Source organism: Mustela nivalis (genome assembly GCF_964662115.1).
Source record: "Mustela nivalis genome assembly, chromosome: 12".
Lineage (NCBI taxonomy): Eukaryota > Metazoa > Chordata > Mammalia > Carnivora > Mustelidae > Mustela > Mustela nivalis.
The window spans coordinates 51,410,564-51,435,588 of NC_139031.1; the positions used below are offsets into that span (position 1 = coordinate 51,410,564).

The following is a 25,025-nucleotide window of genomic DNA, read 5'->3' on the forward strand; positions in this document are numbered from 1 at the left end:
AACTGTGAGAAAACCATTTTTGAAAATAAAGCCACCCCGGTCTATGGTATTTCATTACAGCAGCTCAAGCAGACTCAAACACAGCCCCAAATGAGAACCACGGGGTTATGTGCCCTCCAACTATCTCTTAGCTCTCAAATTATATAATATTCTCTGATTTTATGGGCACATGAAGAATTAAAATTCATACAGAATATTTAAGGGTGCAGTCCAATTTTTAAAAAACATTTTCCAAGTGAAGAATAGAGAAACACATATAAACCAGAGATTATTAAAGGTCAACTATGAATCAATTTTTTTGAAGATTTTATTTATTTATTTAACAGAGGGAGAGAGATCATAAGTAGGCAGAGAGGCAGACAAAGAAAGAGGGGGAAGAAGGCTCCCTGCTGAGTAGAGAGCCCAATATGGGGCTCAATTCTAGGACCCTGAGATCATGAGCTGAGCAGAAAGGCAGAGGTTCAACCCACTGACCAATCCAGGCACCCCGAATCAGTTTTTTTAATAAATTGCATTACTACTTCTCAGCATTCTTTCTCAGCCAGGTTCTCTTACTTTATTTTCCAAAAGTCTCCCATCATTTAATGTTCCTGTGGAAACAAAAGAGAAAGCTGCGAAGAAGGGACTAGGTCTATCTGACTTTTCTTATTTAATTTTTTGAGAAGGGGGAATTGCAGGGGGGCAGATGGAGAGGGAGAATCTTAAGCAGGCTCCAGGCCCAGTGCTGGAGCCCAAAATAGGGCTCAATCCCACAACCCTGAGATCATGACCAGAGCCAAAATCAAGAGTCAGATGTTTAGCCACGTGAGCCACCGAGGTGCCCTACCTATATGCCTTTTATTAGAAGCTGCCTTCAATCTCTTTGAAGAAAGGTAGAGTATTAATCCAGTAACAAACTGTCATTTGAGTGCACTGGACGCATTTCCAGAGCTTTTCTGCCATTTAGAATAAAAAGTCACCTGGTCTTTGTTACCATAAAGATCCTTTCTAGAAAAAAAACAAAGGAAAATGGTGTTCTTACTAAAGACTACATTTATTTGCTCGTCATTGGTTTATTAAAACCTACCACATAGCAATGATGGTTCTTCTTTTTTTTTTTTTTTAATACCACATACCTGGTTAATGAAGAGATTACAAAACTCTTGCAATAGGACTATAATCCGAGCAGGAGTATTATAAAACTTGGAATGACTCCAGATGAGGCAGGTGGTATGAAATAACGGGGCAATGAGCACACGGATCTGAGGGAATTCTGTCTCCTGGAGATACCGAACATGTCTTCTCAGGGGTCTCAGGTAAAGCTCCACATCTTGGGCTTCCAGGAGCGCTAAGAGGAACGAAAACCACCATCAATGGGCTGCAGTCTCTTTTTCTAAATTCACTTAACAAGTTCAAGCAAACAAAGCTAAAGAACATGGCTATACTTAAATAAGGACCCCACAACTGAGCCACTATGGATTTGGAAGACTTATATACAGTCTGCATGTAGCAGCCATCCAAGCAAGCCCTGGTGTCGTTACCTACAGAGCCCAAGGAAAGCATGACGCAACACTCACTGGGAAAATACATCTTTAAGATCTAAGGATATTTACCCAACTGCACGAAACTACAGAAATAAAACAGGTCTGCAAAGTTGTCATCACTTTATGGTTGGGGTTACAAGCTCATCACTGCAATGTTAATTCCTCTTAGGTACTTGGTATCAAGACAATTTCAGTGTCTCATCCCAATGTCCTATGAGAGTAACTCAGGCAATGACTATGGAATTTTATATTATTCAAAAATGTAACTACTAAAATTGTCCCATATAAGTGATAAAAAAAATAATTTGGAACTAGAGAGAGGTGAAGGCTGTAGGACATTGTGAATATAGTATGTGTCATTCAACACTACATTCAAAATGGTTTTTTTTTTTAAAGATTTATTTATTTGACAGACAGAAATCACAAGGAAACAGAGAGGCAGGCAGAGAGAGAGGAGGAAACAGGCTCCCCACTGAGCAGAGAGCCGGATGCGATGCGGGGCTTGATCCCAGGACTCTGAGAGCATGACCTGAGCTGAAGGCAGAGGCTTAACCCACTGAGCCACCCAGGTGCCCCCAAAATGGTTATTTTTATGTGAGATGAATTTTATCTCCATCTTAAAAATCATTAAGCAGGATGAATAAGGAATATTTCCCCAAAACATGATATACATGAAGAAAATAATTACTGCTTGATGTAATCCAAATTTTCTCTTGATTAAAATTAGTAATTTCAGGGATTCCTGGCTGGCTCAGTTGGTAAAGCATGCAACTCAATCTCAGGATGAGCAGTGCAAACCCCACACTAGGTGCAGAGTTTATTTAAAAAAAAAACAGACATCTCATGGGGCGCCTGGGTGGCTCAGTGGTTTAAGCCTCTGCCTTCAGCTCAGGTCATGATCTCAGGGTCCTGGGATCAAGCCCCGCATCGGGCTCTCTGCTCGGCGGAAAGTCTGCTTCCCTTCTCTCTCTCTCTCTCTCTCTCTCTGCCTGCCACTCTGCTTACCTGTGATCTCTCTCTCTCTCTGTGTCAAATAAATAAAATTTAAAAAAAAAAAAACTTAAAAAAACAAAAACAGGCATCTTGGTTCCTCAGTTGGTTAAGCACCTATCATGATTTCTGCTCAGGTCATGATTTCAGGGTTGTGAGATCGAGCCCTGAGTCAGACTTTGTGCTAGGCAGCAAGCCTGCTGGAGAATCACTCCCTCCCTCCCTCCCTCTGCCCCTCCCCTCCACCCCTCACCCAAACTGCTCACTAAAACAAAACAAAACAAACTAGTCATTTTAATGCACCCTGAATAGATCTCCAACCAACTGGATTTTGCTTCTGAGACTACAAATACCTTTGATTAACTGAAATCAGGCTTTATTTATGAAGGTAGGGAATTAAGTAAATTCTTATTTTCTGGGGTTATCCTGAGATAACCCCAGAAAATAAGACAAGAAAGATTCCTGTCAGGGGCAAAAAACAAAGCAACACAAACCTGCCAACTTTTTTGAGCTGTCAGGGTCAGGAATGCACCACTCCTATTACTCCACTTAACAATAACCCATTTTTCTGTCCACCTAAACAATAAAGACCTCAGAAGAAAGAGAGCATCCAAGAACTGTTTTCTTCCCCAGTTGTACTCATGCTTTCAAATTAGTGTTTTTAATCAATGTTAATTTCAAAATTAAATAATCATATCTGATAAGAGCCTTTCAAGTACAATATGCACATCTGGTGATTTCACAAGGCCTCAAGGACGTCCTTGAGAAGGGGTCTTGCATATCTAACTGACAATGGCTTCGGGCCACTTGTTCTGCTGAAAGAGTTTATGTCTGAATCTCAAAATCCATGTGCTCCTAAGGCCCTGAGTACCCCCTGGGATTTGTTCCTGCAGAAACTTTATCCATAGAAAATTTTCCTCTCATACCAAGACAGAAAAAAATTTGAGCACTTCTGGCTCACTGAAGATATGTCACTGTGTGCCTAGTACTATGTACCCTGTATAATTTATCTTCAATCCAAAGGTTCTTGGCCAAGAAAGGTTTTGCTCCCAGGGCTCATTTGGCAATGTCTGGTGACATTTTTGATGGTCACAGATGCAATGGGGTGGGGGTGGGGGGTGGGAGGGGTGGAGGCCATGGATGCCACTCAACATCCAACAAAGCACAGGGCAGCTCCCCACAACCAACAATCATCCTGTCCCAAATGTCAATGGTGATAAACCATGAAAAGAATAATTTAAAAAAATGACAAGGTTGAGAAATATTGCTCTAATCCTCAGAACAATTCTGCAGGGAAGGTGTTAATATGCCAATTTGGCTGATGAAAACCGGAAGTTCAGCAAATTTAAGATGTACTAAGTGGAGCTGGGACAGGAATTCTGATCTGACAGACCTTCAAACCCAAATATTCCCCCTCATGTCCTCTTCCCAAGAGAGCTCTTGGGGAAAACCCTGAAGAGATCATCTAACTCTGAAGTGTATTTTAAGTATTTCCTAACTTACATATATTATATAGGAAGAAATTAAAGAGCCGCTAGGAGAATCAAGATGGCAGAGGAGTAGCAGCCAGAAATGACATCAGGACCCAGGAGTCCAGCTAGATAGTTATCAAACCATTCTGAACACCTACAAACTAAACAAGAGATAGAAGAGGAGCAACAATTCTAGGAACAGAAAATCGACCACCTTCTGAAAGGTAGGACGGGTGGAGAAGTGAATCCAAAACAACAGGAAGATAGACTGAGGCAGGAGGGGCCATTCTCCAGCAAGTGGTGGAGCAGCAGAGCACAAAATCAGAACGTTTAGAAGTCTGCTCCACTAAGGGACATCACTCCAGAGGCTAAGCAGGGGTGGAGACCTCACGGGGACAGTGTGGTCTCAGGTACCATGGGGTCACAGAAAGACCAGGGTGTCTGAGTGTGGCAGAGCTTCCAGGTATCCAAGAAAGGAAGCCAGCTGCAGAGATGGGGCTGAAGAGTGGGCTATCAGCTCAGGTTTACATTAAACAGTGATCCAAGGCACAGTTGAGCCAGTGCTCTTTGAGCAGGGACTCCGTAAGTGGCAGATCCAGAGAGACTCACCTTCCTCCTCCAGAAGAAGCGGCATGGGAGCACGTGGCAGGAATCTGCTGGGTTTGAGGACTCCAAATGGGCCATGCACCAGAGACAGAAATGCTCAGTCACAGGCCAGGTGAGCATGGAGCACAGCCAGAGACCAGGGAGGTGGGAGGTATTGACTGTTTTGCTTTGAGGGCACACTGAAGAGCGGGGCCCTGAGCTCTCAGCAACTATGGGCTGGAGATTGGGAGGTCACCATCTTCATTCCCATCCTCTCAAGCTCCATGGAAAGCTCCTAAGAGCAAACCTGAGCAGATTACTTAGCGTGGCCCCAGGCAAGAGTGGTGCAATTCCATCTCAGGCAAAGACATTTGATACTCACTGCAAAAGACCCCTTCCCCAAAAGATCAGCAAACACATCCAGCCAAGATCAAGCTCACCAATCAAGAAGAAGAGCAGAACTCCAGAGCTAGGGGAAAGCAACGCATAAAATTCATGGATTTTAGTCATGATCCTTTAGTCCTGGATAAATGTTTTTTCTAATTTTATTTTTTCCTTATTCTATTTTTTTTAACTTTTCCTCTTTCCTCTTTTAACGTTTAACTAGTTTATCATAACAATGCCTTTCTAAAAAAATCCTTCTAAACCTTCATTGTTATAGTCATATTTTATCCCTTCATTGGTATTTAACCTTATTTTTTGTATATAGTTTTTTCTCTAAAATTTTGGAATACAATTTCTTCTACTAGATCAAAATATACCCTAAATCTAGCACATGCCTTTGTTCTAGTCTCCAGCCTGAGCACATTCTCTCCTCTTATTTTTTCTTTTTCCAACCAACTTATCCTATCAATTCCTTTTTAAGAATTTTTTCTTAATTTTCATCTTTACAGTCATATTCCATCCCTTCATCGTGTTTACCCTTATTTTTGTGTATATATATGTTTTTCTTTTAAATGTTGGGAGATGGTTTCTTCTAAGAGACAAGAAAATATCCAAAATCAAGTGGGTGGCTCTGTTCTATTCACCAGTCTAAAATATATATATATATATACATATATATTTTAATTTTTAACTTTTTTATATCTATTTCCTTTTTTCCCCTATCTTCTCCCCCAGTTTTGGGTCTCTTCTGATTTGGTTAGCATACACTTTTCTGGGTCTTTGCCACCCTTTCAGTATTTTATTCTCCTGTTCATATATTCTTATCTGGATAAAATGACAAGGCAGAAAAACTCACCACACAAAAAAAGAACAAGACACAGTACTGATAACTAGGAACCTAATCAATATTGACATTGGTAATATATTAGAACTAGAGTTTAGAATGACAATTCTCAGGATGCTAGCTGGGCTTGAGAAAGACATGGAAGATATTTGAGGAACCCTTTCTGGAGAAATAAAAGAATTAAAATCTAACCAAGTTGAAATCCAAAAAACCTATTAATGAGGTGCAATCAAAAATGGAGGCTCTTACTGTTAGGATAAATGAGGCAGAGGAGAGAATTAGTGATATAGAAGACCAAATGACAGAGAATAAAGAAACTGACAAAAAGAGAGACAAACAACTACTGGACAACAAGAGAAGAATTCGAGAGGTAAGTGATACCATAATATGAAACAATATTAGAGTAATTGGGCTTCCAGAAGAAGAAGAAAGAGAGAGGGGGGCAGAAGGCATATTGGAGAGAATTATTGGAGAGTATTTCCCCAATATGGCAAAGGGAACAAGCATCAAAATCCAGGAGGCACAGAGAACCCACCTCAAAATCAATAAAAATAGGTCCACACCCCATCATCTAATAGTAAAACTTACAAGTCTTAGTGACAAAGAGAAAATCCTGAAGGCAGCCTGGGACAAGAAATCTGTAACATACAATGGTAAAAATATTAGATTGGCAGCTGACTTATCCACAGAGACCTGGTAGGCCAGAAAGAACTGGCATGATATATTCAGAGCAATAAATGAGAAAAATATGCATCCAAGAATACTATATCCAGCTAGGCTATCATTGAAAATAGAAGGAGAGATAAAAAGCTTCCAGGGCAAACAAGAATTAAAGAATTTGCAAACACCAAACCAGCCCTACAGGAAATATAAAAGGGGTCCTCTAAGCAAAGAGAGAGCCTAAAAGTAGTAGACCAGAAAGGAACAGAGACAATATACAGTAGCAATCACCTTACAGGCAATACAATGGCATTAAATTCATATCTTTCAACAATTACCCTGAAAATAAATGGGCTAAATGCCCCAATCAAAAGACACAGAGTATCAGAATGGATATTAAAAAAAAAGACCCATCAATATACTGTCTATAAGAAACTAATTAGACCCATTTAAAGTGAGGGAGTGCAAAATAATTTACCATGCTAATGGACATCCAAAGAAAGATGGGATGGCAATCCTTATATCAGATCAATTAGATTTTAAGTCAAAGACTATAAAAGAGATGAGGAAGGACACTATATCATATTTAAAGGGTCTGTCCAACAGAAAGAACTAACAATTTTAAATATCTATGCCCCAACATGGGAGCAGCCAACTATATAAACCAATTAATGACAAAATCAAAGAAACACATCAACAATAATACAATATTAGTAGGGGACTTCAACAACCCCCTCTCTAAAATGGACAGATCATCCAAGCAAAAGATCAACAAGGAAATAAAGGCCTTAAATGACACATTGGACCAGATGGACATCACAGATATATTCAGAACATTCCATCCCAAAGGAACAGAACACACATTCTTCTCTAGTGCACATGGAACATTCTCCAGAATAGATCATATCCTCAGTCATAAATCAGGTCTCAACTGGTACCAAAAGACTGCAATCATTCCCTGCATATTTTCAGACCACAAATGCTTTGAAGCTAGAACTCAATCACAAGAGGAAAATTGGAAAGAGGTCAAATACTTGGAGGCCAAAGAGCATCCTACTCAAGAACAAATGGGTTAACCAGGTAATTAAAGAAGAATTGAAAAAAAAAGTCATGGAAAAAAATGAAAATGAAAACACAACTGTTCAAAATCTGTGGGACGTAACAAAGGCGGTCCTGAAAGGAAAGTATATAGTGATATAAGCCTTTCTCAAGAAACAAGAAAGGTCTCAAGTACACAACCTAACCCTACACCTAAAGAAGCTAGAGAAAGAACAGCAAAGAAAGCCTAAACCCAGCAAGGGAAGAGAAATAAAAAGATCAGAGCAGAAATCAATGAAACAGAAACCAAAAGAACAGTAGAATAGATCAATGAAACTGGGAGCTGGTTCATTGAAAGAATTGGTAAGATTGATAAACCTTTGGCCAGACTTATCAAAAAGAAAAGAGAAAGGACCCAAATAAAATCATGAATGAAAGAGGAGAGCACAACCAACGCCAAAGAAATACAAACAATTATAAGAACATATTATGAGAACTATATGCCAGCAAATTTGACAATCTAGAAAAAATGGATGTTTTCCTAGATACTTTTTGGTATAAAATACCAAAACTGAACCAGGAAGAAATAGAAAATCTGAACAGACCCATAACCAGTAAGGAGATTGAAGCAGTCATCAAAAATCTCCCATCAACAAGAGCGCAGGGCCAAATGGCTTCCCAGGGGAATTCTACCAAACATTTCAAGAAGAATTAGTACCTATTCTCCTGAAACTGTTCCAAAAAATTAGAAATGGAAGGGAAACTTCCAAACTCATTTTATGAGGCCAGCATTACCTTGATCCCCAAAACAGATAAAGACCCCATCAAAAAGGAAAATTAAAAACCAATATCCTTGATGAAGACAGAAGCAAAACTTCTCACCAAAATACTAGCCAATAGAATCCAACAGTACATTAAAAGGATTATTCACCACGACCAAGTGGGATTTATTCCTGGGCTGCAAGGTTGGTTCAACATCCACAAATCAATCAATGTGATACATTAATAAAAGAAAGAACAAGAACCATATGATACTCTCAATAGATGCTGAAAAAGCATTTGACAAAGCACAGCATCCTTTCTTGATCAAAACTCTTCAAGTATAGGGACAGAGAGTACATATCTCAATATCATCAAAGCCATCTATGAAAAATCCACAGCAAATGCAAATATCATTCTCAATGGGGAAAAAACTGAGAGCTTTTCCCCTAGGGTCAGGAACACAGCAGGAATGCCCACTATGACCACTGCCATTCAACATAGTACTAGAAGTCCTAGCCTTGGCAATCAGACGACAAAAAGAAATAAAACGCATCCAAATCAGCAAAGGAGTCAAACTCTCACTCTACAGATGATATAATATTTTATGTGAAAAACCCAAAAGACTCCACTCCAAGACTGCTAGAACTCATACAGGAATTCAGTAAAGTGTCAAGATATAAAAATCAACACACAGAAATCAGCTGCATTTTTATACACCAACAGCAAGACAGAAGAGAAATTAAGAAGTTGATCCCATTTACAACTGCACCCAAAACCACAAGATACCTAGGAATCAACCTAACCAAAGAGGCAAAGAGGCTGTACTCAGAAAGCAATAAAGTACTCATGAAAGAAATTGAGGAAGACAAAAAGAAATGGAAAAACATTGCATATTCATGAATTGGAAGAACAAATATTGTGAAAATGTCTATGCTACCTATAGCAACCTACACATTTAATGCAATCCCTATTAAAGTACCATCCATTTTTTTCAAAGAAATGGAACAAATAATCCTAAAATTTACATGGAACCAGACAAGACCCTAATGGCCAGAGAAATGTTGAAAAAGAAAGCCAAAGTTGGTGGCATTACAATTCTAGACTTCAAGCTCTACTACAAAGCTGTCATCATCAAGACAGTATGGTACTGGCACAAAAACAGACACACAGATCAATGGAACAGAATAGAGAGCCCAGAAATAGACCCTCAACTCCATGGTCAACTAATCTTCAACAAAGCAGGAAAGAATGTCCAATGGAAAAAAAAGTCTCCTCAACAAATAGTGTTGGGAAAATTGGACAGCCACATACAGAAGAATGAAACTGGACCATTTCCTTACATCACACACAAAATAGACTCAAGATGGATGAAAGACATCAATGAGAGACAGGAATCCATCAAAATCCTTGAGGAGAACACAGGCAGCAACCTCTTCAACTTCAGTTGCAACAACTTCTTCCTAGGAACATCGCCAAAGGCAAGGGAAGCAAGGGCAAAAATGAACTACTGGGACTTCATCAAGATCAAAAGCTTTTGCACAGCAAAAGAAACAGTCAACAAAACCAAAAGACAACTGACAGAATGGGAGAAGATATTTGCAAATGACATATCAGATAAAGGGTTAGTATCCAAAAATCTATCAAGTACTTATCAAACTCAACACCCAAAGAACAAATAATCCAATCAAGAAATGGGCAGAGGACATGAACAGACATTTCTGCAAAGAAGACATCCAGATGGCCAACAGACATATGAAAAAGTCTATGGCTTGGCCTCAGGGAAATACAAATCAAAACCACAATGACAAACCACCTCACACCAGTCAGAATGGCTAAAATTAACAAGTCAGGAAACAACAGATACTGGCAAGGATGTGGAGAAATGGGAACCCTCCTACACTGTTGGTGGGAATGCAAGCTGGTGCAGCCACTCTGGAAAACAGCATGGAGGTTCCTCAAAAAGTTGAAAGCAGAGCTACCCTACGACCCAGTAGTCACACTACTAGATATTTATCGTAAAGATACAAATGTAGTGATCCGAAGGCACATGTGCACCCGAATGTTTATAGCAGCAATGTCCACAAGAGCCAAACTATGGAAAGAACCCGAATGTCCATCAACAGATGAATGGATAAGGAAGATGTGGTATATATATACAGTTTAATAGTATGCAACCATCAAAAGAAATGAAATCTTGCTATTTGCATCAACATGGATGGAACTAGAGGGTATTATGCTGAGCAAAATAAGTCAATCAGAGAAAGACAATTATCATATGATCTCCCTGATACAAGGAATTTGAGAGACAGGGTGGGGGCTTTGGTGTGGAAGGAAAGGAAAAAATAAGATGGGAGGGAGACAAACCATAATACACTCTTAATCTCACAAAACAAACTGAGGGTTGCTGGGGGGTGGGGGAGTAGGTATAGGGTGGTTGGGTTATGGACACTGGGGAGGGTATGTGCTATGGTGAGTGCTGTGAAATGTGTAAGCCTGTACTCCTGGGGCAAATAATACATTATATGTTAATAAAAATAATTAATAAATTTTAAAAAATTAAGCAGTCATTTTCTAATGTTAGAAACCAAAAAAGTTCTTATCTTCCAATTATCTTCCATTTGCAACATTAAAAACTTCAGTCATGTGTTTTCCTTTTCACTTAAATATGCCTCAAGAAACAAGAAGAGAAGGTAAGAAACAAGATGGCTGTCACCCCTGGGTGGAGCTAACACTGGACAGTGAGGGAACAAGGAGACTTTTCATTGAAACTTCTGGTTTTTCACCATGTGCATGCACTTGTCCAAAATTCAGCAAACAGACTGTCCTCTCTGTTTAATCCTCACAGAAACTTCGACGAAGAATTTGAGCTCTTTTGAATTAAGTGTGTTGTGAATGCCAAGTACCAGAGACTCTATCAGAGAGTTACTGGACTAAGCGTAGCCCAACATTGACTAAGAAACACCCATGTTGGGCTTCCATTCACCCCCCGCAAAGGCCTTGCTCCCATACATTCTGATTAGAACTTCATCTGGAGCCTGTCTGCTAGGTCCCTACAATCTATCCTAAAAGTAGTTTAATATCACTGGAGAACGAAGTACTGATGAAGATTAATTTATCCTTAGAAGAGCCAAGGGCCATCACCTCATGCACATGCTAATGGTGAAGGGTAGATGAGGCTGGGCGGCAGCAGGTGGGGTAAGATAAAGTGGGACACCAACACCAGACCAAAAAACAAGAGTCTTACCATTTTTCACAGCCGTAAAAATGTCCTTCAAAGTTGGAAAATAGCTGCTCTGTTTAATTTCCAGGATCCTAACCATGTTGAGGACAACAGGAGTTTGAAGCTAATAGAAAAAGAAAATGAAGCAGAAGCTGTAATAATGTCTAAATAGATGCATTTGGTAATGAAATACTTAAGTTCTATTCCAATCATGCACGATACACACAGCATTTCATACGCAAAGACGTATATAGTTTCAGGTTGAAAATAATTTTTAACAGCATTTCTTCCTTCAGCTTGAATTTTATTTTACATTTATAACTCTTGAGTTCTCAAAAAGTGTGTCAACTTACACTTCATGTGTAAAATGTTAAATTTTCCATATAAAATCTCTTGCTATGTTTCAGAAAATCTGAGAGACATGTGAACATGCAAATGAATGTCTTAGTTTTCCGAACATTAAATTAAGTACTACGTCAGGCAAACACCAGAGGAAGCAAAGTTAGCTCTTCCAAAGCCGCATCTCTCCACCAAGCAACACTCCACTCCTTCTTAAATCAATTCAATCAACTAGATTAATTAAATTTTACCATCTTCAACATTTCCCTGGGGGAACCACTCTCTATGCCACAGTGTTTCCAATTATCAAAAGCTGTCAAAATAGTCTCAAAAAGGCAAAATTACTTCTAATTCCCATTCATTTTTACTTTTTTTCTTTTTTAATAGAGAGAGAACACACACACACAAGTTGTGGGTAAGGCAGAGAGAGAGGAAAGAGGAAATCCCCAGCAGCCTCCATGCCCAGCTTCAAGCCTGAGGTGGGGCTCCCTCTCACAGCCCTGAGGTCATGACTTGAGCAGAAATCAGGAGTAGGATGACTTAACCAACTAAGCCACCCAAGAGCCCCCATCCCATTCATTTTTAAATGATACAGAACTTCGGAATGAGAACGGACTATTAGGTCAAAGACAGTATGTTAAACTGTTAAAGTGATTAAAAAACACTGTTCCAGAAACCAGATTCTACAACGGACTTGGCTAAATTAGCTGAAAAGCCACGTGGAGGAACTGTCTACTTACTTGATCATAAACGCATGACAGATTCTCTCTCCTCATCATCCAGAAATCCAGTTCAGTTTGAGGATTCGAGTGAAGACCACTCAGCAAAGGCTGCACAAAATCTTTTTCTACAATCTCTTGGATTTGATGTGACCATTTAATAACCACAGTCTCAATTGCATGGAGTAGCATCCTTTCATTTATGTCTAGCGTACCAACACTGAAATGATCAACAGAATAATTCAAAAACCAATTTACCCCGCCCAAAGGAAGAGAGGACTCGGATGGTAGCAGTACTTTTAACATGAACTAGCTTCCCAAATTTAAGTATTTCAGAATCAGATCTTTTATTTTTACAGCCTCAATTTTAATTGTGGCATCAACACTGTATAACAAATGATCATATGCTCACACCATTACTACCCAAAGAACTTGTCTGACATCTTGCAATTGTTACAGCTTGCTTTTTGCGATTGTTACAGCAAAGGATACTTTGTGGGATTTTTTGTTTGTTTGTTTGTTTGTTTTTTAAGATTTTATTCATCCATTTTGAGAGAGAGAGTATGAAATGGGAGAAGGTCAGAGGGAGAAGCAGACTCCCCGTGGAGCTGGGAGCCCCATGTGTGACTCGATCTCGGGACTCTGGGATCATGACCTGAGCCGAAAGCAGTCACTTAACTGAGCCACACAAGAGCCCAAGAAGGATACTTTGTAAGTAATAGGTGCTCTGCACAACTTTCAAAAATTATATAGTTCTAATAATTATCTTACGAATAGTTTTCTGGGGAAATTCTATTAATCAGGTATGTGGGATCTCCATTTTAACAACCTATGTATATCATATCATTATATACTTGGTCTCAGAGTATTTCCGATCCAGGTCCATTTTCCCTGCTATCGTGGGAATTGGTAGAAGAGTTCTTCTCAGCATTTTGCCCCGAAAAACATGCATTTTACTTTTCATGACTTCTACATGGCGTTCCACATCTTGTGAAATGAAACAGGACCAGGATTTATGGTTGTTCCTATTAGAAAGAATGGGCACTAAAATCTACAGAAAGAGAAACATTTTCAAAAAGAGGTTAATTTGCAGACAACATACTCCTTCAAAGATCTTCTTATCACACAAAATCAGCCACAAAACCACTCTATTTGTTCAATACCTTCCTAGGATATCAAATTTACAAAGACAGGACACCATCAGTATCCCATTGAGACTTCATCAATTAGATAAAATCTTTCAAAGTGGAAATACGACGCAGCCTGTTGGTTCATTAACCCATTTATCAAGCATTCGAGGAGGTTCCCAATAACTCAAACACTGCATAAACTAAGCACAGTCACATCGGGCAGGCAAATAGCTTTCTTCAGGCAAACCAAGCACATTGGCAAGTACATAAATGAAAAAAAAAATCTTTTTGAATCACATCAAAGCAAAAGTGAATAAATCTTCTCAACCCCTGGGGGCACACCAGTGCATTCAAGTTTCATAGTCAAAAACATGTTTATGTGGTGCCTGGGTGGCTCAGTGGCTTAAAACCTCTGCCTTCGGCTCAGGTCATGATCTCAGGGTTCTGGGATCGAGTCCCACATCGGCCTCTCTACTTGGCAAGGACCCCGCTTCCCCGGCCACCCTGCCTGCCTCTCTGCCTACTTGTGATCTGTCAAATAAATAAATAAAATCTTAAAAATCTTAAAAAATCTTAAACCTTAAAAAAAAAAACATGTTTGTTAATCATATGGCCCTTTTTTGGAATTCCCTCTACCACTGAAATGGAAGCATCACATATGGGATACCAAGCATGTGAAAGCCTTCAACAATCGTGTTTGTGTTCCCAGTGCCTAGCATATGTTAATAAGAATCTTGTTGAGTGAATGAAGTTTCTAGCCTCTTTCTGCTTTCCCACTCCTTTCTAGTATCGACTAATTTCCAACACTTTTCATTTTTCTGATAATCCGCCAGGTGTACCAGCATTATACCATAAAATTTCCATTAGCTAAAACGCTCAGAATATAATTACTCCCCCTTTTCAAAGTCTATTTTGACAATACAATCACTTTTGTTTTCTAACGGTGCTGAAACAAGTCTTTCCAAATCACATTATTACATTTTCCTGCTTAGCGCCTTCTACATGTCAAGCTAGAAGAGCAGAGTAAGAAACAGTCTCTGCTTGCAATGGCTCAGTGGGTTAGGTCCTTTGCTCCAAGAACTGCCATGATTTGAGGCATATTCAGGATGCGAAGTGGAAACACAGGAGAAACACACTGATCTGTAAAAATCATTCAGGACTCCAGAAGCAAAATGCTTCTGGAAAACTGCCAGTCTGGCCTGCCCAGAATTAGCTTCAGGAAAGGCAGAGTTGTTCATGAAGAGTTTTGGAAATCACACTGAAGGGTCAAAGCCTGTTGGGCGGAACATGCACTGACCTATTGGAAAACTTCTTTCTCAATTAAATCCCAGATTTCAACAACTATTTCTGAACATCAGGCGTGAGGAAAATTCTGGTTATTCAGCATAGCTAATTTACTGGGTATGGTTTCAAACTTTCACTCCACTTATGATTCTATGACAAAGCCAGCTTCTTTTAAAGTATTTCTGTCACACACTGCAGATAAAACTGTGAAATTCTGAGCCATGTGCTTTGCAGAGCGATTAGTCAAAGAGCTAGAGCATCACTATAAACCTCGTTTAAAACAAATAGACCTGGGATGTGCTATTTAATTAGAGTACGTCTTATTAAACTATACACAGAGTAATTCAATTAGTTGGGGGTTTTATTTTGTTTCCATTGGGAAGTTTTTTTTGCCTACTTTTTGGGGTGTAGAGGAAAAATTCCAAGCTTTCCCTGAAAACTAAAATAATTTGACTGTTTACATATTCAATAGGTGTACCATGTATAACTACAAATTAAAGAACTATGGGGCCTAGTGATGGTTTTCTCTACTTACCTTCTTTGATCTTTTTTAAGATTTTATTTTATTCATTTGAGAGAGAGAGAACACAAGTGGAGGGAGAAGCAGAGCTAGTGGGATAGGAAGACTCCATTATGCCTGCAGAGCCCAACCCAGGGCTCAACCCAACAATTTGGAAACCACAACCCAAGCTGAAATCCAGAGTCAAGAACCCAACTGACTGAGCCACCCAGGTGTCCCCCCTTCTTTAATCCTTTTTTAACTGGGGATTTTCTTTTCATAATGGTTCTTTAGTCAACAGAGACCGTCACCTGGGCAATAATACTTTAAGGAGACAGGGCTTCTCCCAGACTCTTTTTTTTTCCCTCTTTACTTTTTTTTTTTTAATTAACATATAATGTATTCTTTGCCCCAGGGGTACAGGTCTGTGAATCATCAGGCTTACACATTTCACAGCACTCACCATAGTCTCCTAGACTTCTTAAATTGGAATGCCCAAGGATGGGACCTAGACACTAACCTCAAAAACCAAATCATATTTCCATTTGGGCTTGAAGCTAAATGAGTAATGAGGATAATTCACAATTATTATTTCCTTAAGGATTTGGGTCAACATAATAAAGAGCTACATGACATTTTAAATAGTTTTGCTAAATATAATACAGCTCTACAAACCACACTGTATGGCAACACGTAATGATGTTGAGCAGACTAGGAGTTCAACTTGAGACAGGTTAGATCTGAGACATTACACACTAAGTGGCCACATCCACAAGGAAGGTGGACATCTGAGCTTGGAGTTTAGGAGAGAGCCAGGCTGGAGACAGAAGTCTGAGAGGCCCCGAGAACCTCAGCATCAATTTCCATTACTCTGTGGAGTGGAGTCCAACTCCAAAAACTGCTCACCATTGACTGTAAGCCAGAGTATCATTTAAAAGAGGAAAAAACAAATATGAAGGCACAAATGACTTTCCCTACCTACAGTTCAAACACTTGGTCCATTCCTTCCTTATTCTATCCCATTAAAGAAGTCAAACACCAGAAATCTCCCTCAGTACTTTCCAAAGCAATTACTGTATCAGTCTCTCCTTCATTCAACAGAATCACCAGTTCCTAGTCCTTGCATGCAGTGTGGCTATCGTTAATGTACAAATCAGAAAGTTAGAAGTTGATTAGCTTGGAATGAAAGGCATGAAGGACCACTGACATTCCATTCGACTCCACAACTTCCTAATTAAGGCTGCCCTGAATGTGCATTACCACAACCATCTTCCAATCAACACACGAGTATGGGCTTGGCCATGGTCTTTTCTGGCAACTACCTGAAATAAACGGCTGTTTTTGTCTCTTTGTCCATTTGGTTTTTTCTAATCAGCTTCTCCAGCTTTGTTTCTCACCACCTTCCGGCTCTGGTTCCCCTGTCCAGCTACAATAATCCACTCCTTTTTAAAAAATCAACCTTTGGGCGTGTGGGTGGCTCAGTGGGTTAAGCCTCTGCCTTGGGCTCAGGTTATGATCTCAGGGTCCTGGGATCCAGTCCCTCATCAGGCTCTCTGCTCAGCAGGGAGCCTGCTTCCCTCTCTCTCTGCCTGCCTCTCTGCCTACTTGTGATCTTTCTCTGTGTGTCAAATAAATAAAATCTTTTAAAAAATTAAAAAATAAAAATAAAAATAAAAAATCAAACTTCATTTCCTCACCTCTGTGCCTTCACACTGTTTCTCCCTCCGCTCAAAATGCCCTTCCTCCTCCACCTATCTCTCTCCTCCTTGTCCTTCCACACTGTGGGGACCAAGTAATTCACCATACAGCTGTGGTACATTGAGAGGAAAATTATTAACAGACCTTAACTGATCTGTAACAGGTGGAAACCCAAAGCATCCCAGGTGAAGTGAGATCTATAATCATCCTGTTCCAGAGTCCGCACACCCCTGCCAGCCCTCCAGGTGTGGCAAGTGCCCCTAGGCTCCCACAATATGACCACTGTGGCTCCTACAGCAGACCCAGCAGTCCACCTCCCTGAACAGACTGCATACTTCCTGAGGGTCCAAACTACGTCACTATTTGCCACGTCTGTCCTGTCACCAGCACTAAGTAGGTCTTCAGTAAATATAGGTTATTAACTGAGATTAGCATGAAATTCCCCAAGTGTCCTTTTCACACATCCAGAAAGATTAAAATGAACTATCAGAGATCATACACCAAGTGCTTCTTCTCTAAAGGAATACCTTGATGCCTCAGTGTTTTGTCTCTTACGGGAACAGCATGTCAAGTAGCCCTTAACTGACTTTGATTCGCTGAACAAGTACTGAGCTCCTACCATGAGTCAGGCAAGGTCTTAGGTGTCTGGGCCACAACCGGGAGCCAAACAAAGACTCAGAGCAGGGGCTAGGGTAAGGCAAGTGAGGCCTTCATGGAGCTGAATATCTATTGGATATTATTGGAGCTGAATATCTAAGGGTACCAAAAAATTTAGGAATGGAGATGAGTAATATTTTGTTTTGCTTTTTTGAGGCTTTGAGAGAGAGAGCAAATGAGTGTGCAGTCTCACACGTGAGTGTAGAGGTGGGATGGGGGGAGACAGAGCGAAAGGATCTCAAGCCCACTCCCTTTTGACTATGGAGATGAACACTAGGCTCGATCTTATGACCCCTAAGATTATAACCTGAGATAAAACCAAGAGTCAACTCTTTTTTTTTTTTTAAAGATTTTATTTATTTATTTGACAGAGAGAGATCACAAGTAGATGGAGAGGCAGGCAGAGAGAGAGAGAGAGAGAGAGAGAGAAGCAGGCTCCCTGCAGAGCAGAGCCCGATATGGGACTCGATCCCAGGACCCTGAGACCATGACCTGAGCCGAAGGCAGCGGCTTTAACCCACTGAACCACCCAGGTGCCCCCAAGAGTCAACTCTTAACTGACTGAGCCAAAAGGGCACCCCTTAAGGCATTTTTAAATCAAAATTAATGCAAAGAAAGTAATGAGGAACAAATTATCGACATTTCAAAATAAAGACAGCAATCGATATTACTGACTTATTTTTGCTCCAGGCTCCACTTTGAACTATCCAGTTTTTATTTAAAGTATTGATTTTTAAATTTTTTTTTAACATGCTACACTAAACATCTTGATCACTGGGTTCTTGTTTTTCGTCCTTGCCCACCTGTAAATTTCACTCTTGAACTGAGTGCCTCATTTGCTACCTCTAATCTCCACCCTGCAAAGGTTCCTGCCCCCCAAAGGGTGGCTTTACGAAAAGGAGTATTTGAGCAGAAAGACGTGAAGCACATGAAGGTGCTCACTGAATTCTGGGGAAGATAAAGAAACAGCAGGAATGACAATGTACCTAAAACAAGTAATAGCAAAAAAGTCATGGAGAGGTCAGATCACAGATTCTGGACTAGGGTTTTCATTCCATAGTAAGGCTAAGAATGACCTGATGACCTGAATCAGGATTCAGGAGTTCTGAAGAAGGTCCTGAGATTCTAGAGTGGTAACAACTGTCTAGCTAATACTGAGAGCTCTGATCCACAGAGAACATGACAGGGAGTCAAAGGGGACCCAGGGCAGGGTCTGAGCAGAAAAGTGACATGTTCTGACTCATGCTTCAACAGAATCCCTCCGGCAGCTCTGTTGGGAATAGGTTCTAGATGGGAAACATGCAAAAGCAGAGACCTCCATTATGAGACTATTGAGACCAAGGTGAACCAGCCCAGAATCACAGAGGTGGAGGAGAGTACGAAGGTGGATTCTGAAGGTATTTTGAAGGTAGAACTTACATGATTTCCTGGCTGAATGGATACAAAGAAAGGAGTCAGGGTTGACTCTGAGATCTTCTGGCTTGAGCAACTGCAAGGATGGAGTTCACATCCACTGTTCTGGAGGTAACCATAAGTAATGCAGGTTGGGGAAGAGGAGTTCAATGTTGAATAGTAGGTTTGGGATGTTTATTATCCAACAAGCATGAATTTCAGGAAAACAAGTGGATCTCCAAGTTTGAAATTTGGGAGAGAACTCTCAGCTAGAAAGAAGTTTGGGAGTACCTTGCCCAGCATAAACCACTGTCAATCAGCCAGTTTTGTGAGCTATACTGGATATTAAGCAAAGACAATCCTCACAAAAATCCTTTTAAAAACTATATTAAAGAGAGTGAGCGTGCCCAGGGAGGGGCAGAGGTAGAGAGAGCATCTCAAGCAGGCTCCCCGCTGAGCACAGAGCCTGACACAGGGCTCCATCCCTCGACCCTGAGATCACAACCCAAGCTGAAATCCGTTGAAATCAAGAGTCAGATGCTCAGCCTACTGAGCCACCAGGGGCCCTCCTTATAAATGCTTTTAACCTAACATACTGTCATGCCTTACTGCTTTGTTCATACCGAATTTAAATCTTATTCATAAACAAACCCAAGTGACTTCAAAAGTGCATTCTCACATTTTTTCCCCCAAATTACATAATTACATCAGTCTTCTAAACCACTTAAACTCTGAGGTTCTGAATGCTTTATACCTACAATAAACATACTTGTTAATGGCATATACTCTTCCATTTAACGTTTTCCAGAGCAGAACGCAGACCCTGGTACTGATACAAATGCAGAGAAAGGTAAGAAAGAGGAACCTGAGAGAGCTATGTATCTTCTGTTGCGAGACACTGATGGTAGTGAAAAACTCCAAAGAAGAGTGCAACCTTGCCCTTCCAAGCCCCAGTGGATGGCAATTTCCAAAATCCATTCACCTGTCATGTGAAATTCTTTCATCAGGTTCTGTTCAATAAAAATTTCTGGAGCTCCTGCTACAGACCAAAAAGTGCCCCAGAAGCTTGGGGGATTAAAAACTCTCTTAGCATCTCCCTGAAATCATCAAAAAGCAAGTCAATTCAATAGGAGGAGAGGGAAACTGAGGCAGGAAACCGAGGCAGGATACCGAAGTTGGGAGTGAGACCTTGGATGGTCCCAAGAGAGCAACGCTCGGGAAGCAGAAGAGGCATGCTACAGGGAACCTGGCAAACCCTGATACATATGCCAGTAATTATTCCTACCTTAAGCATCGGCCTTGGCAGGTCTGAACTGATCATGGAGCTCTGATATATGATCTAGTGTTTCCCGAAGTTTGGGCACATTAGAATCACCTGGGGATCTTCAATTCCCACCAGGCTCCGACTCCATTCTCATTTATTGGTATTAGGAGTGACAGGGCAAGGGTAGATTAGAAAGTTCCCCAGGTGATTTTAATGTTCAGCAAAGTTTAAGAACCACTACTCTAGTTCTAGAGAACCTGGTCATTTGGTACATCTTTCCTCAAAGCTGGTCTTTGAACAACCACCAAAAGTATAAGGTTAGACAGGAAGAAGATCGGCACTCCCCCCCAGACCTCCTAGAGCTGACTGCCTTTAATAAAATCCCCCAGATCCCACATTAAACCCCACTTTAAAAACCTTGAAAAATCTTAAAAAAAAAAAAACAACCTTAAAAAAACTCTACATTAAAACATCCTACCTTAAAAGTTTAAGTAACCTGGGTTTAGAGAGCTCTTCTCTAAGGGGAGAGAAAGCAATCATTTTAAGCAATCATTTAAAGCAATCATTTTAAAAACTTTGTTTCCATTGCCTTTTCCCCTTTAACCTGAGAGACACAGAAACTAAGGGAAATCTGAAAAACTTGTAATACTCATTTACAAAGAGTCAGTTTGTCTTCATTCAATGTGGAATTTAAAACTAGAGCTAATTACAAAAGGCTATTCAATTTAAGCTGCTTTTTACTTCCATTATTTAGAAACAAAAAGGATAATCCTACAAATTACTGTCCGTTGAATATTAGCACCAGTATCATCTCATTTCAGAAAGAGTCTGTTATCATATTCCAACTATCTCGCTAAAAAGATGACTGGCTTCTACATTTTTTTTAATAGCCAGAGTTTTTCTGAATAATTCCAAGCGTCACAGAGATGAATTAAAGATTCAGATATTAAAGATAGCCCAGTACCTCATCTAGGAAAGAAGTTACATGTCCAAATGGTAAGGCAGTTAACTCTCCAAATAGAACCGTTTGAGAAAAACCATGTACTGCAATATTTTTGGTAATCTTCTTGGCAATATAGACAAGTTTATGTTTTGCATCTCTTGGAATCTGAAACAAGAGCAAGATGATTAGTTTAAGTTCACAGTACAGTTTCCACATTAACAAACAGGATTTGCTGTATCTTACTTGAAGCTGGATTGCTAGAAAAAGAAAAAACCTGGCATCTAGCCTATCTTTATACATAAAGTAGTTCCTCTGCTCTTCCCCCTTTCTACAAAATGTATACACTTTTGTTCTTTTATAATGCTAATTTTATGGCATTATTGGTGTGGAAATATCACCTTTAAAGGGCAAGCCATTTAGCCAAGATCATTACATCCCATAACATCTCCTAATTAAAAACAAATATAATGAAAATTTAGAAGTTTTCTATCTCAGCAAAGGTTTATTCCTTTTTATAATCTTTTTGTTGTTGTTTGGAAATAAGCCAAACTGAAATGAAGACCAGGCACAGGAAGTTAATATTTACTTCTATTCTCAAGATAAAATGTTTAATGAAGATATTCTATCATTTCCCCAACTATTGAGTTATTTCTTCAGATATTGTCATTTAACTTGGGGAATACTGGAGTTAAGTGTCCTACCTCCTTGTTTGACACATTTTTAATTATTTATAACTGTGAAAGTAGAACAAAAAATTTCAACACTCAAAATGCTAAGGCAAACTCCTGTTAGTCTCTTTCTCCACTGGGATTCCATTTCCCAACTATTAAAGTGACCACCTTTACTGATGGTAACAAAAACAAAACAAAAATAGAACAACAACAGCAACAAAAAACACTTCTACAGCATTCCACTGAGGCACTGTACAACACTGAAGACTGTAAATCTTGTTCCAAACTTTTCCCACTTAAAAAAAAATGCACGCTGTGATACCTTAATCTTCAAGCTCTTCAAGTGGAGCAGTAATTTTTTAATTTTAAAAAGGAAAGAAAAAGGGGGAAAGTTGGAAAGAAAGAAGGGACTGTCCCCCGCCACGATTGGTAAATACCATGTGAGCGCTGATTGCGCGGGCACTCCTTTTTTAAGGACGAAGTATTTTACTGGAGATGAAACTTGACAAGCAGTCAGACTGAGCACAGGACAAATCATTCAGGCTCTGCGAAACATTTTTTAAAGACAGGTCCCCAGACTTAAGAGCGACTGAAACGGTAGCTATGCGGAACCAAGAACCCACCTTTCGCCTAAGGCCCAGACAGCTTTTCCCGGTGGGTCCAACAAGCCGACCTTCCAGAAAACTAAACTACAGCTGCTTAATGCTTAACTGCAGAGTGGGTGCACGTGTGGGGGGGGGGGGTGCAGAATCCATAGCAAGAGCTCGAAAGAAAGTTTTTTTTTTTAAGATTTTATTTATTTATTTGACCGAGAGAGATCACAAGTAGGCAGAGAGGAAGGCAGAGAGAGAGAGAAGGAAGCAGACTCCCTGCTGAGCAGAGAGCCCGATGTGGGACTCGATCCCAGGACCCTGAGATCATGACCTGAGCCGAAGGCAGCGGCTTAACCCACTGACCCACCCAGGCGCCCGAAAGAAAGTTTTTTTTTTTTTTTTTTTTTTTTTTTAAAGATTTTATTTATTTATTTGTAAGAGAGAGAGAGTGAGAGCGAACACAGGCAGACAGAGTGGAAGACAGAGTCAGAGGGAGAAGCAGGCTCCCTGCGGAGCAAGGAGCCCGATGTGGGACTCGATCCCAGGACGCTGGGATCATGACCTGAGCCGAAGGCAGCTGCTTAACCAACTGAGCCACCCAGGCGTCCCCCGAAAGAAAGTTTTTTAAAGCGCCCGAGTGCGTGCTCCACGGGAACCCAAGGAGGCGCGACTGGCCCGTCCCCTCTATGCAGAGCCGACGGCGAGACCGGGTCCCTCTGCCCGTCGTCCCTTACCTCCCGGGAGACCGCGAGCCGCCCCGCGGCGGCGACGCTGAACACAAGGCCGGTGGGACTAGGGCTCTCCAGAAACTCCCCCAGCACCTGCCGGTGGTCCTCGCTCTCCAAATACTGGCTCCACTTCTCCGCCGGGAGCGCCAGCATCAGCTCCAGGCAGCTGCCGAGAAAGCGCACCCGCGAGTCTCGGGCGAAACTCAGCGCTCTTCTGGCGGCCGCCGCCTCCTCATCCTCCTCTTCCTCCTCCAGGTCTATCAGGCCCGCCACCTCCAGGTCAACGCCCGGGGTTAGGCGAAGGGCCGGGCCTTCTGGGAAGCCGCGCGCCTCCCGGGCTGCCATCCCGCGCGTCCGAGAGGATGCGGGACCGGTCGGCTCCCGGCGCTCGCCCCTGCCCAGCCTGGGGTTGGGCGAGGACTCCTCTCTCCTCCCACACGCGTCGCGAGAGGCGCCCACCTCCTCGGGAGATTGCAAGCAGCGTGTCCCTCGCCCCCACCTGGGGCTACTTGGCTGGAGGGTGTTGCTCGCGGGGCGAGTTCTGCCCGCGGAGGCGCGGGCTGGAGTTGAGCTGCGCGTCCCGTTTCCCGGGAGACGGCGTCCCCGCCCCAGCCTCTGGGGGCGGAGTCAGCGCCGGGGGTGGGGCCTTCGGGCTCTGGGCTCTGAACTCGGCGGGAGCGAGGGCCACGGTTCCGAGACGCTGGGTGGGCCGCCGCTTCTGCGCTCTCGCAGCTGGGCCTGCGGGATGTTTGGGGTAGCTCCTAGCCAGCGAAAGTAAAAGCCCAGCACTGATTGATCATGGTTTAAGCAATGCCGTCTCGTGCCGAGCTCCATACTAAATCCTTCACCTTGATTATTTCATATAATCCTTAACAAGTCAGGGCTCCGACTGGTCAGTTTGTTCAGTGGGCAAGGAAACTGAGTCACACAGTAGCTGCTTAAAGAGGGGAAAGTGGAACAGGAATTCAGGCCCCGCGCTGCAGGCTTTTATTCCCCTTGCTGGAGGTTGTCCCAATATTACCAGGAAAGAGCTAACCCAGCAATCAACTTTCCTAGTTGTGGAAATACAAGAGCTAGGTATTAGAAGTCATGAATCTGATCCTCACTGGCCACTTACTAGAATGTTAATACGCCCAATAAGAAAATGCATAGCGCTCTTTGTACACTGCAAAGCAAGTACTTGGAGTTATTACGCAATCCCAGAGTAAAAGTTCTGGGGAGAAAAGTTCCAGATTAAAGAAGAGTCTCCACAATATTGCAATGGGATTTCAGTATTCATCAATAAATGACATCTATTGAGACTATTAAGGAAATTCTGATGACTGAAGAAGCCAGAATTTTGAGGACGGTTCCTCGAACTAAACTTTTTTAATGGGTCCCCTTTACTTGTTCACATCAAAATAAAGACTTCAAACCCCAATTCTGTCATAGTAGCTCTGAAGGAGTGTTGCCCTCAATGAGTCTGATGACAATCTGTAAGCTTTTCTAGTGACATGATCAGATTCTTGAATTAATACAGGCTCCTGGAAAGCCTTTATAACAACTTCAGACCGTCAAGCGCTCTGGGTATGGGCCACAGCAATCCTCCAGTGGCTAGGGTGCAAGTCTGGGAATCCCGGAAAACACCTAT

The 25,025-nt window shown here is 41.3% G+C and overlaps 1 protein-coding gene across 1 annotated transcript in view; it reads right to left on the reverse strand.

Moving 5' to 3' along the window:
- The window catches only part of DNAH11 (dynein axonemal heavy chain 11), a 319,948-nt gene extending 295,988 nt beyond the window's left edge, over positions 1-23,960 (reverse strand). Inside the window, exons 1-6 of the mRNA XM_082693790.1 lie at positions 23,402-23,960; positions 21,425-21,568; positions 13,391-13,587; positions 12,558-12,756; positions 11,503-11,602; positions 1,116-1,327 (exon numbers count right to left, since the gene is read on the reverse strand). Coding sequence (XP_082549916.1) covers positions 1,116-1,327; positions 11,503-11,602; positions 12,558-12,756; positions 13,391-13,587; positions 21,425-21,568; positions 23,402-23,740 — 1,191 coding nt within the window. The 5' untranslated portion in view covers positions 23,741-23,960. The remainder of the gene's footprint in view (positions 1-1,115; positions 1,328-11,502; positions 11,603-12,557; positions 12,757-13,390; positions 13,588-21,424; positions 21,569-23,401) is intronic.
- Between the last annotated feature and the right edge of the window lie 1,065 nt (positions 23,961-25,025).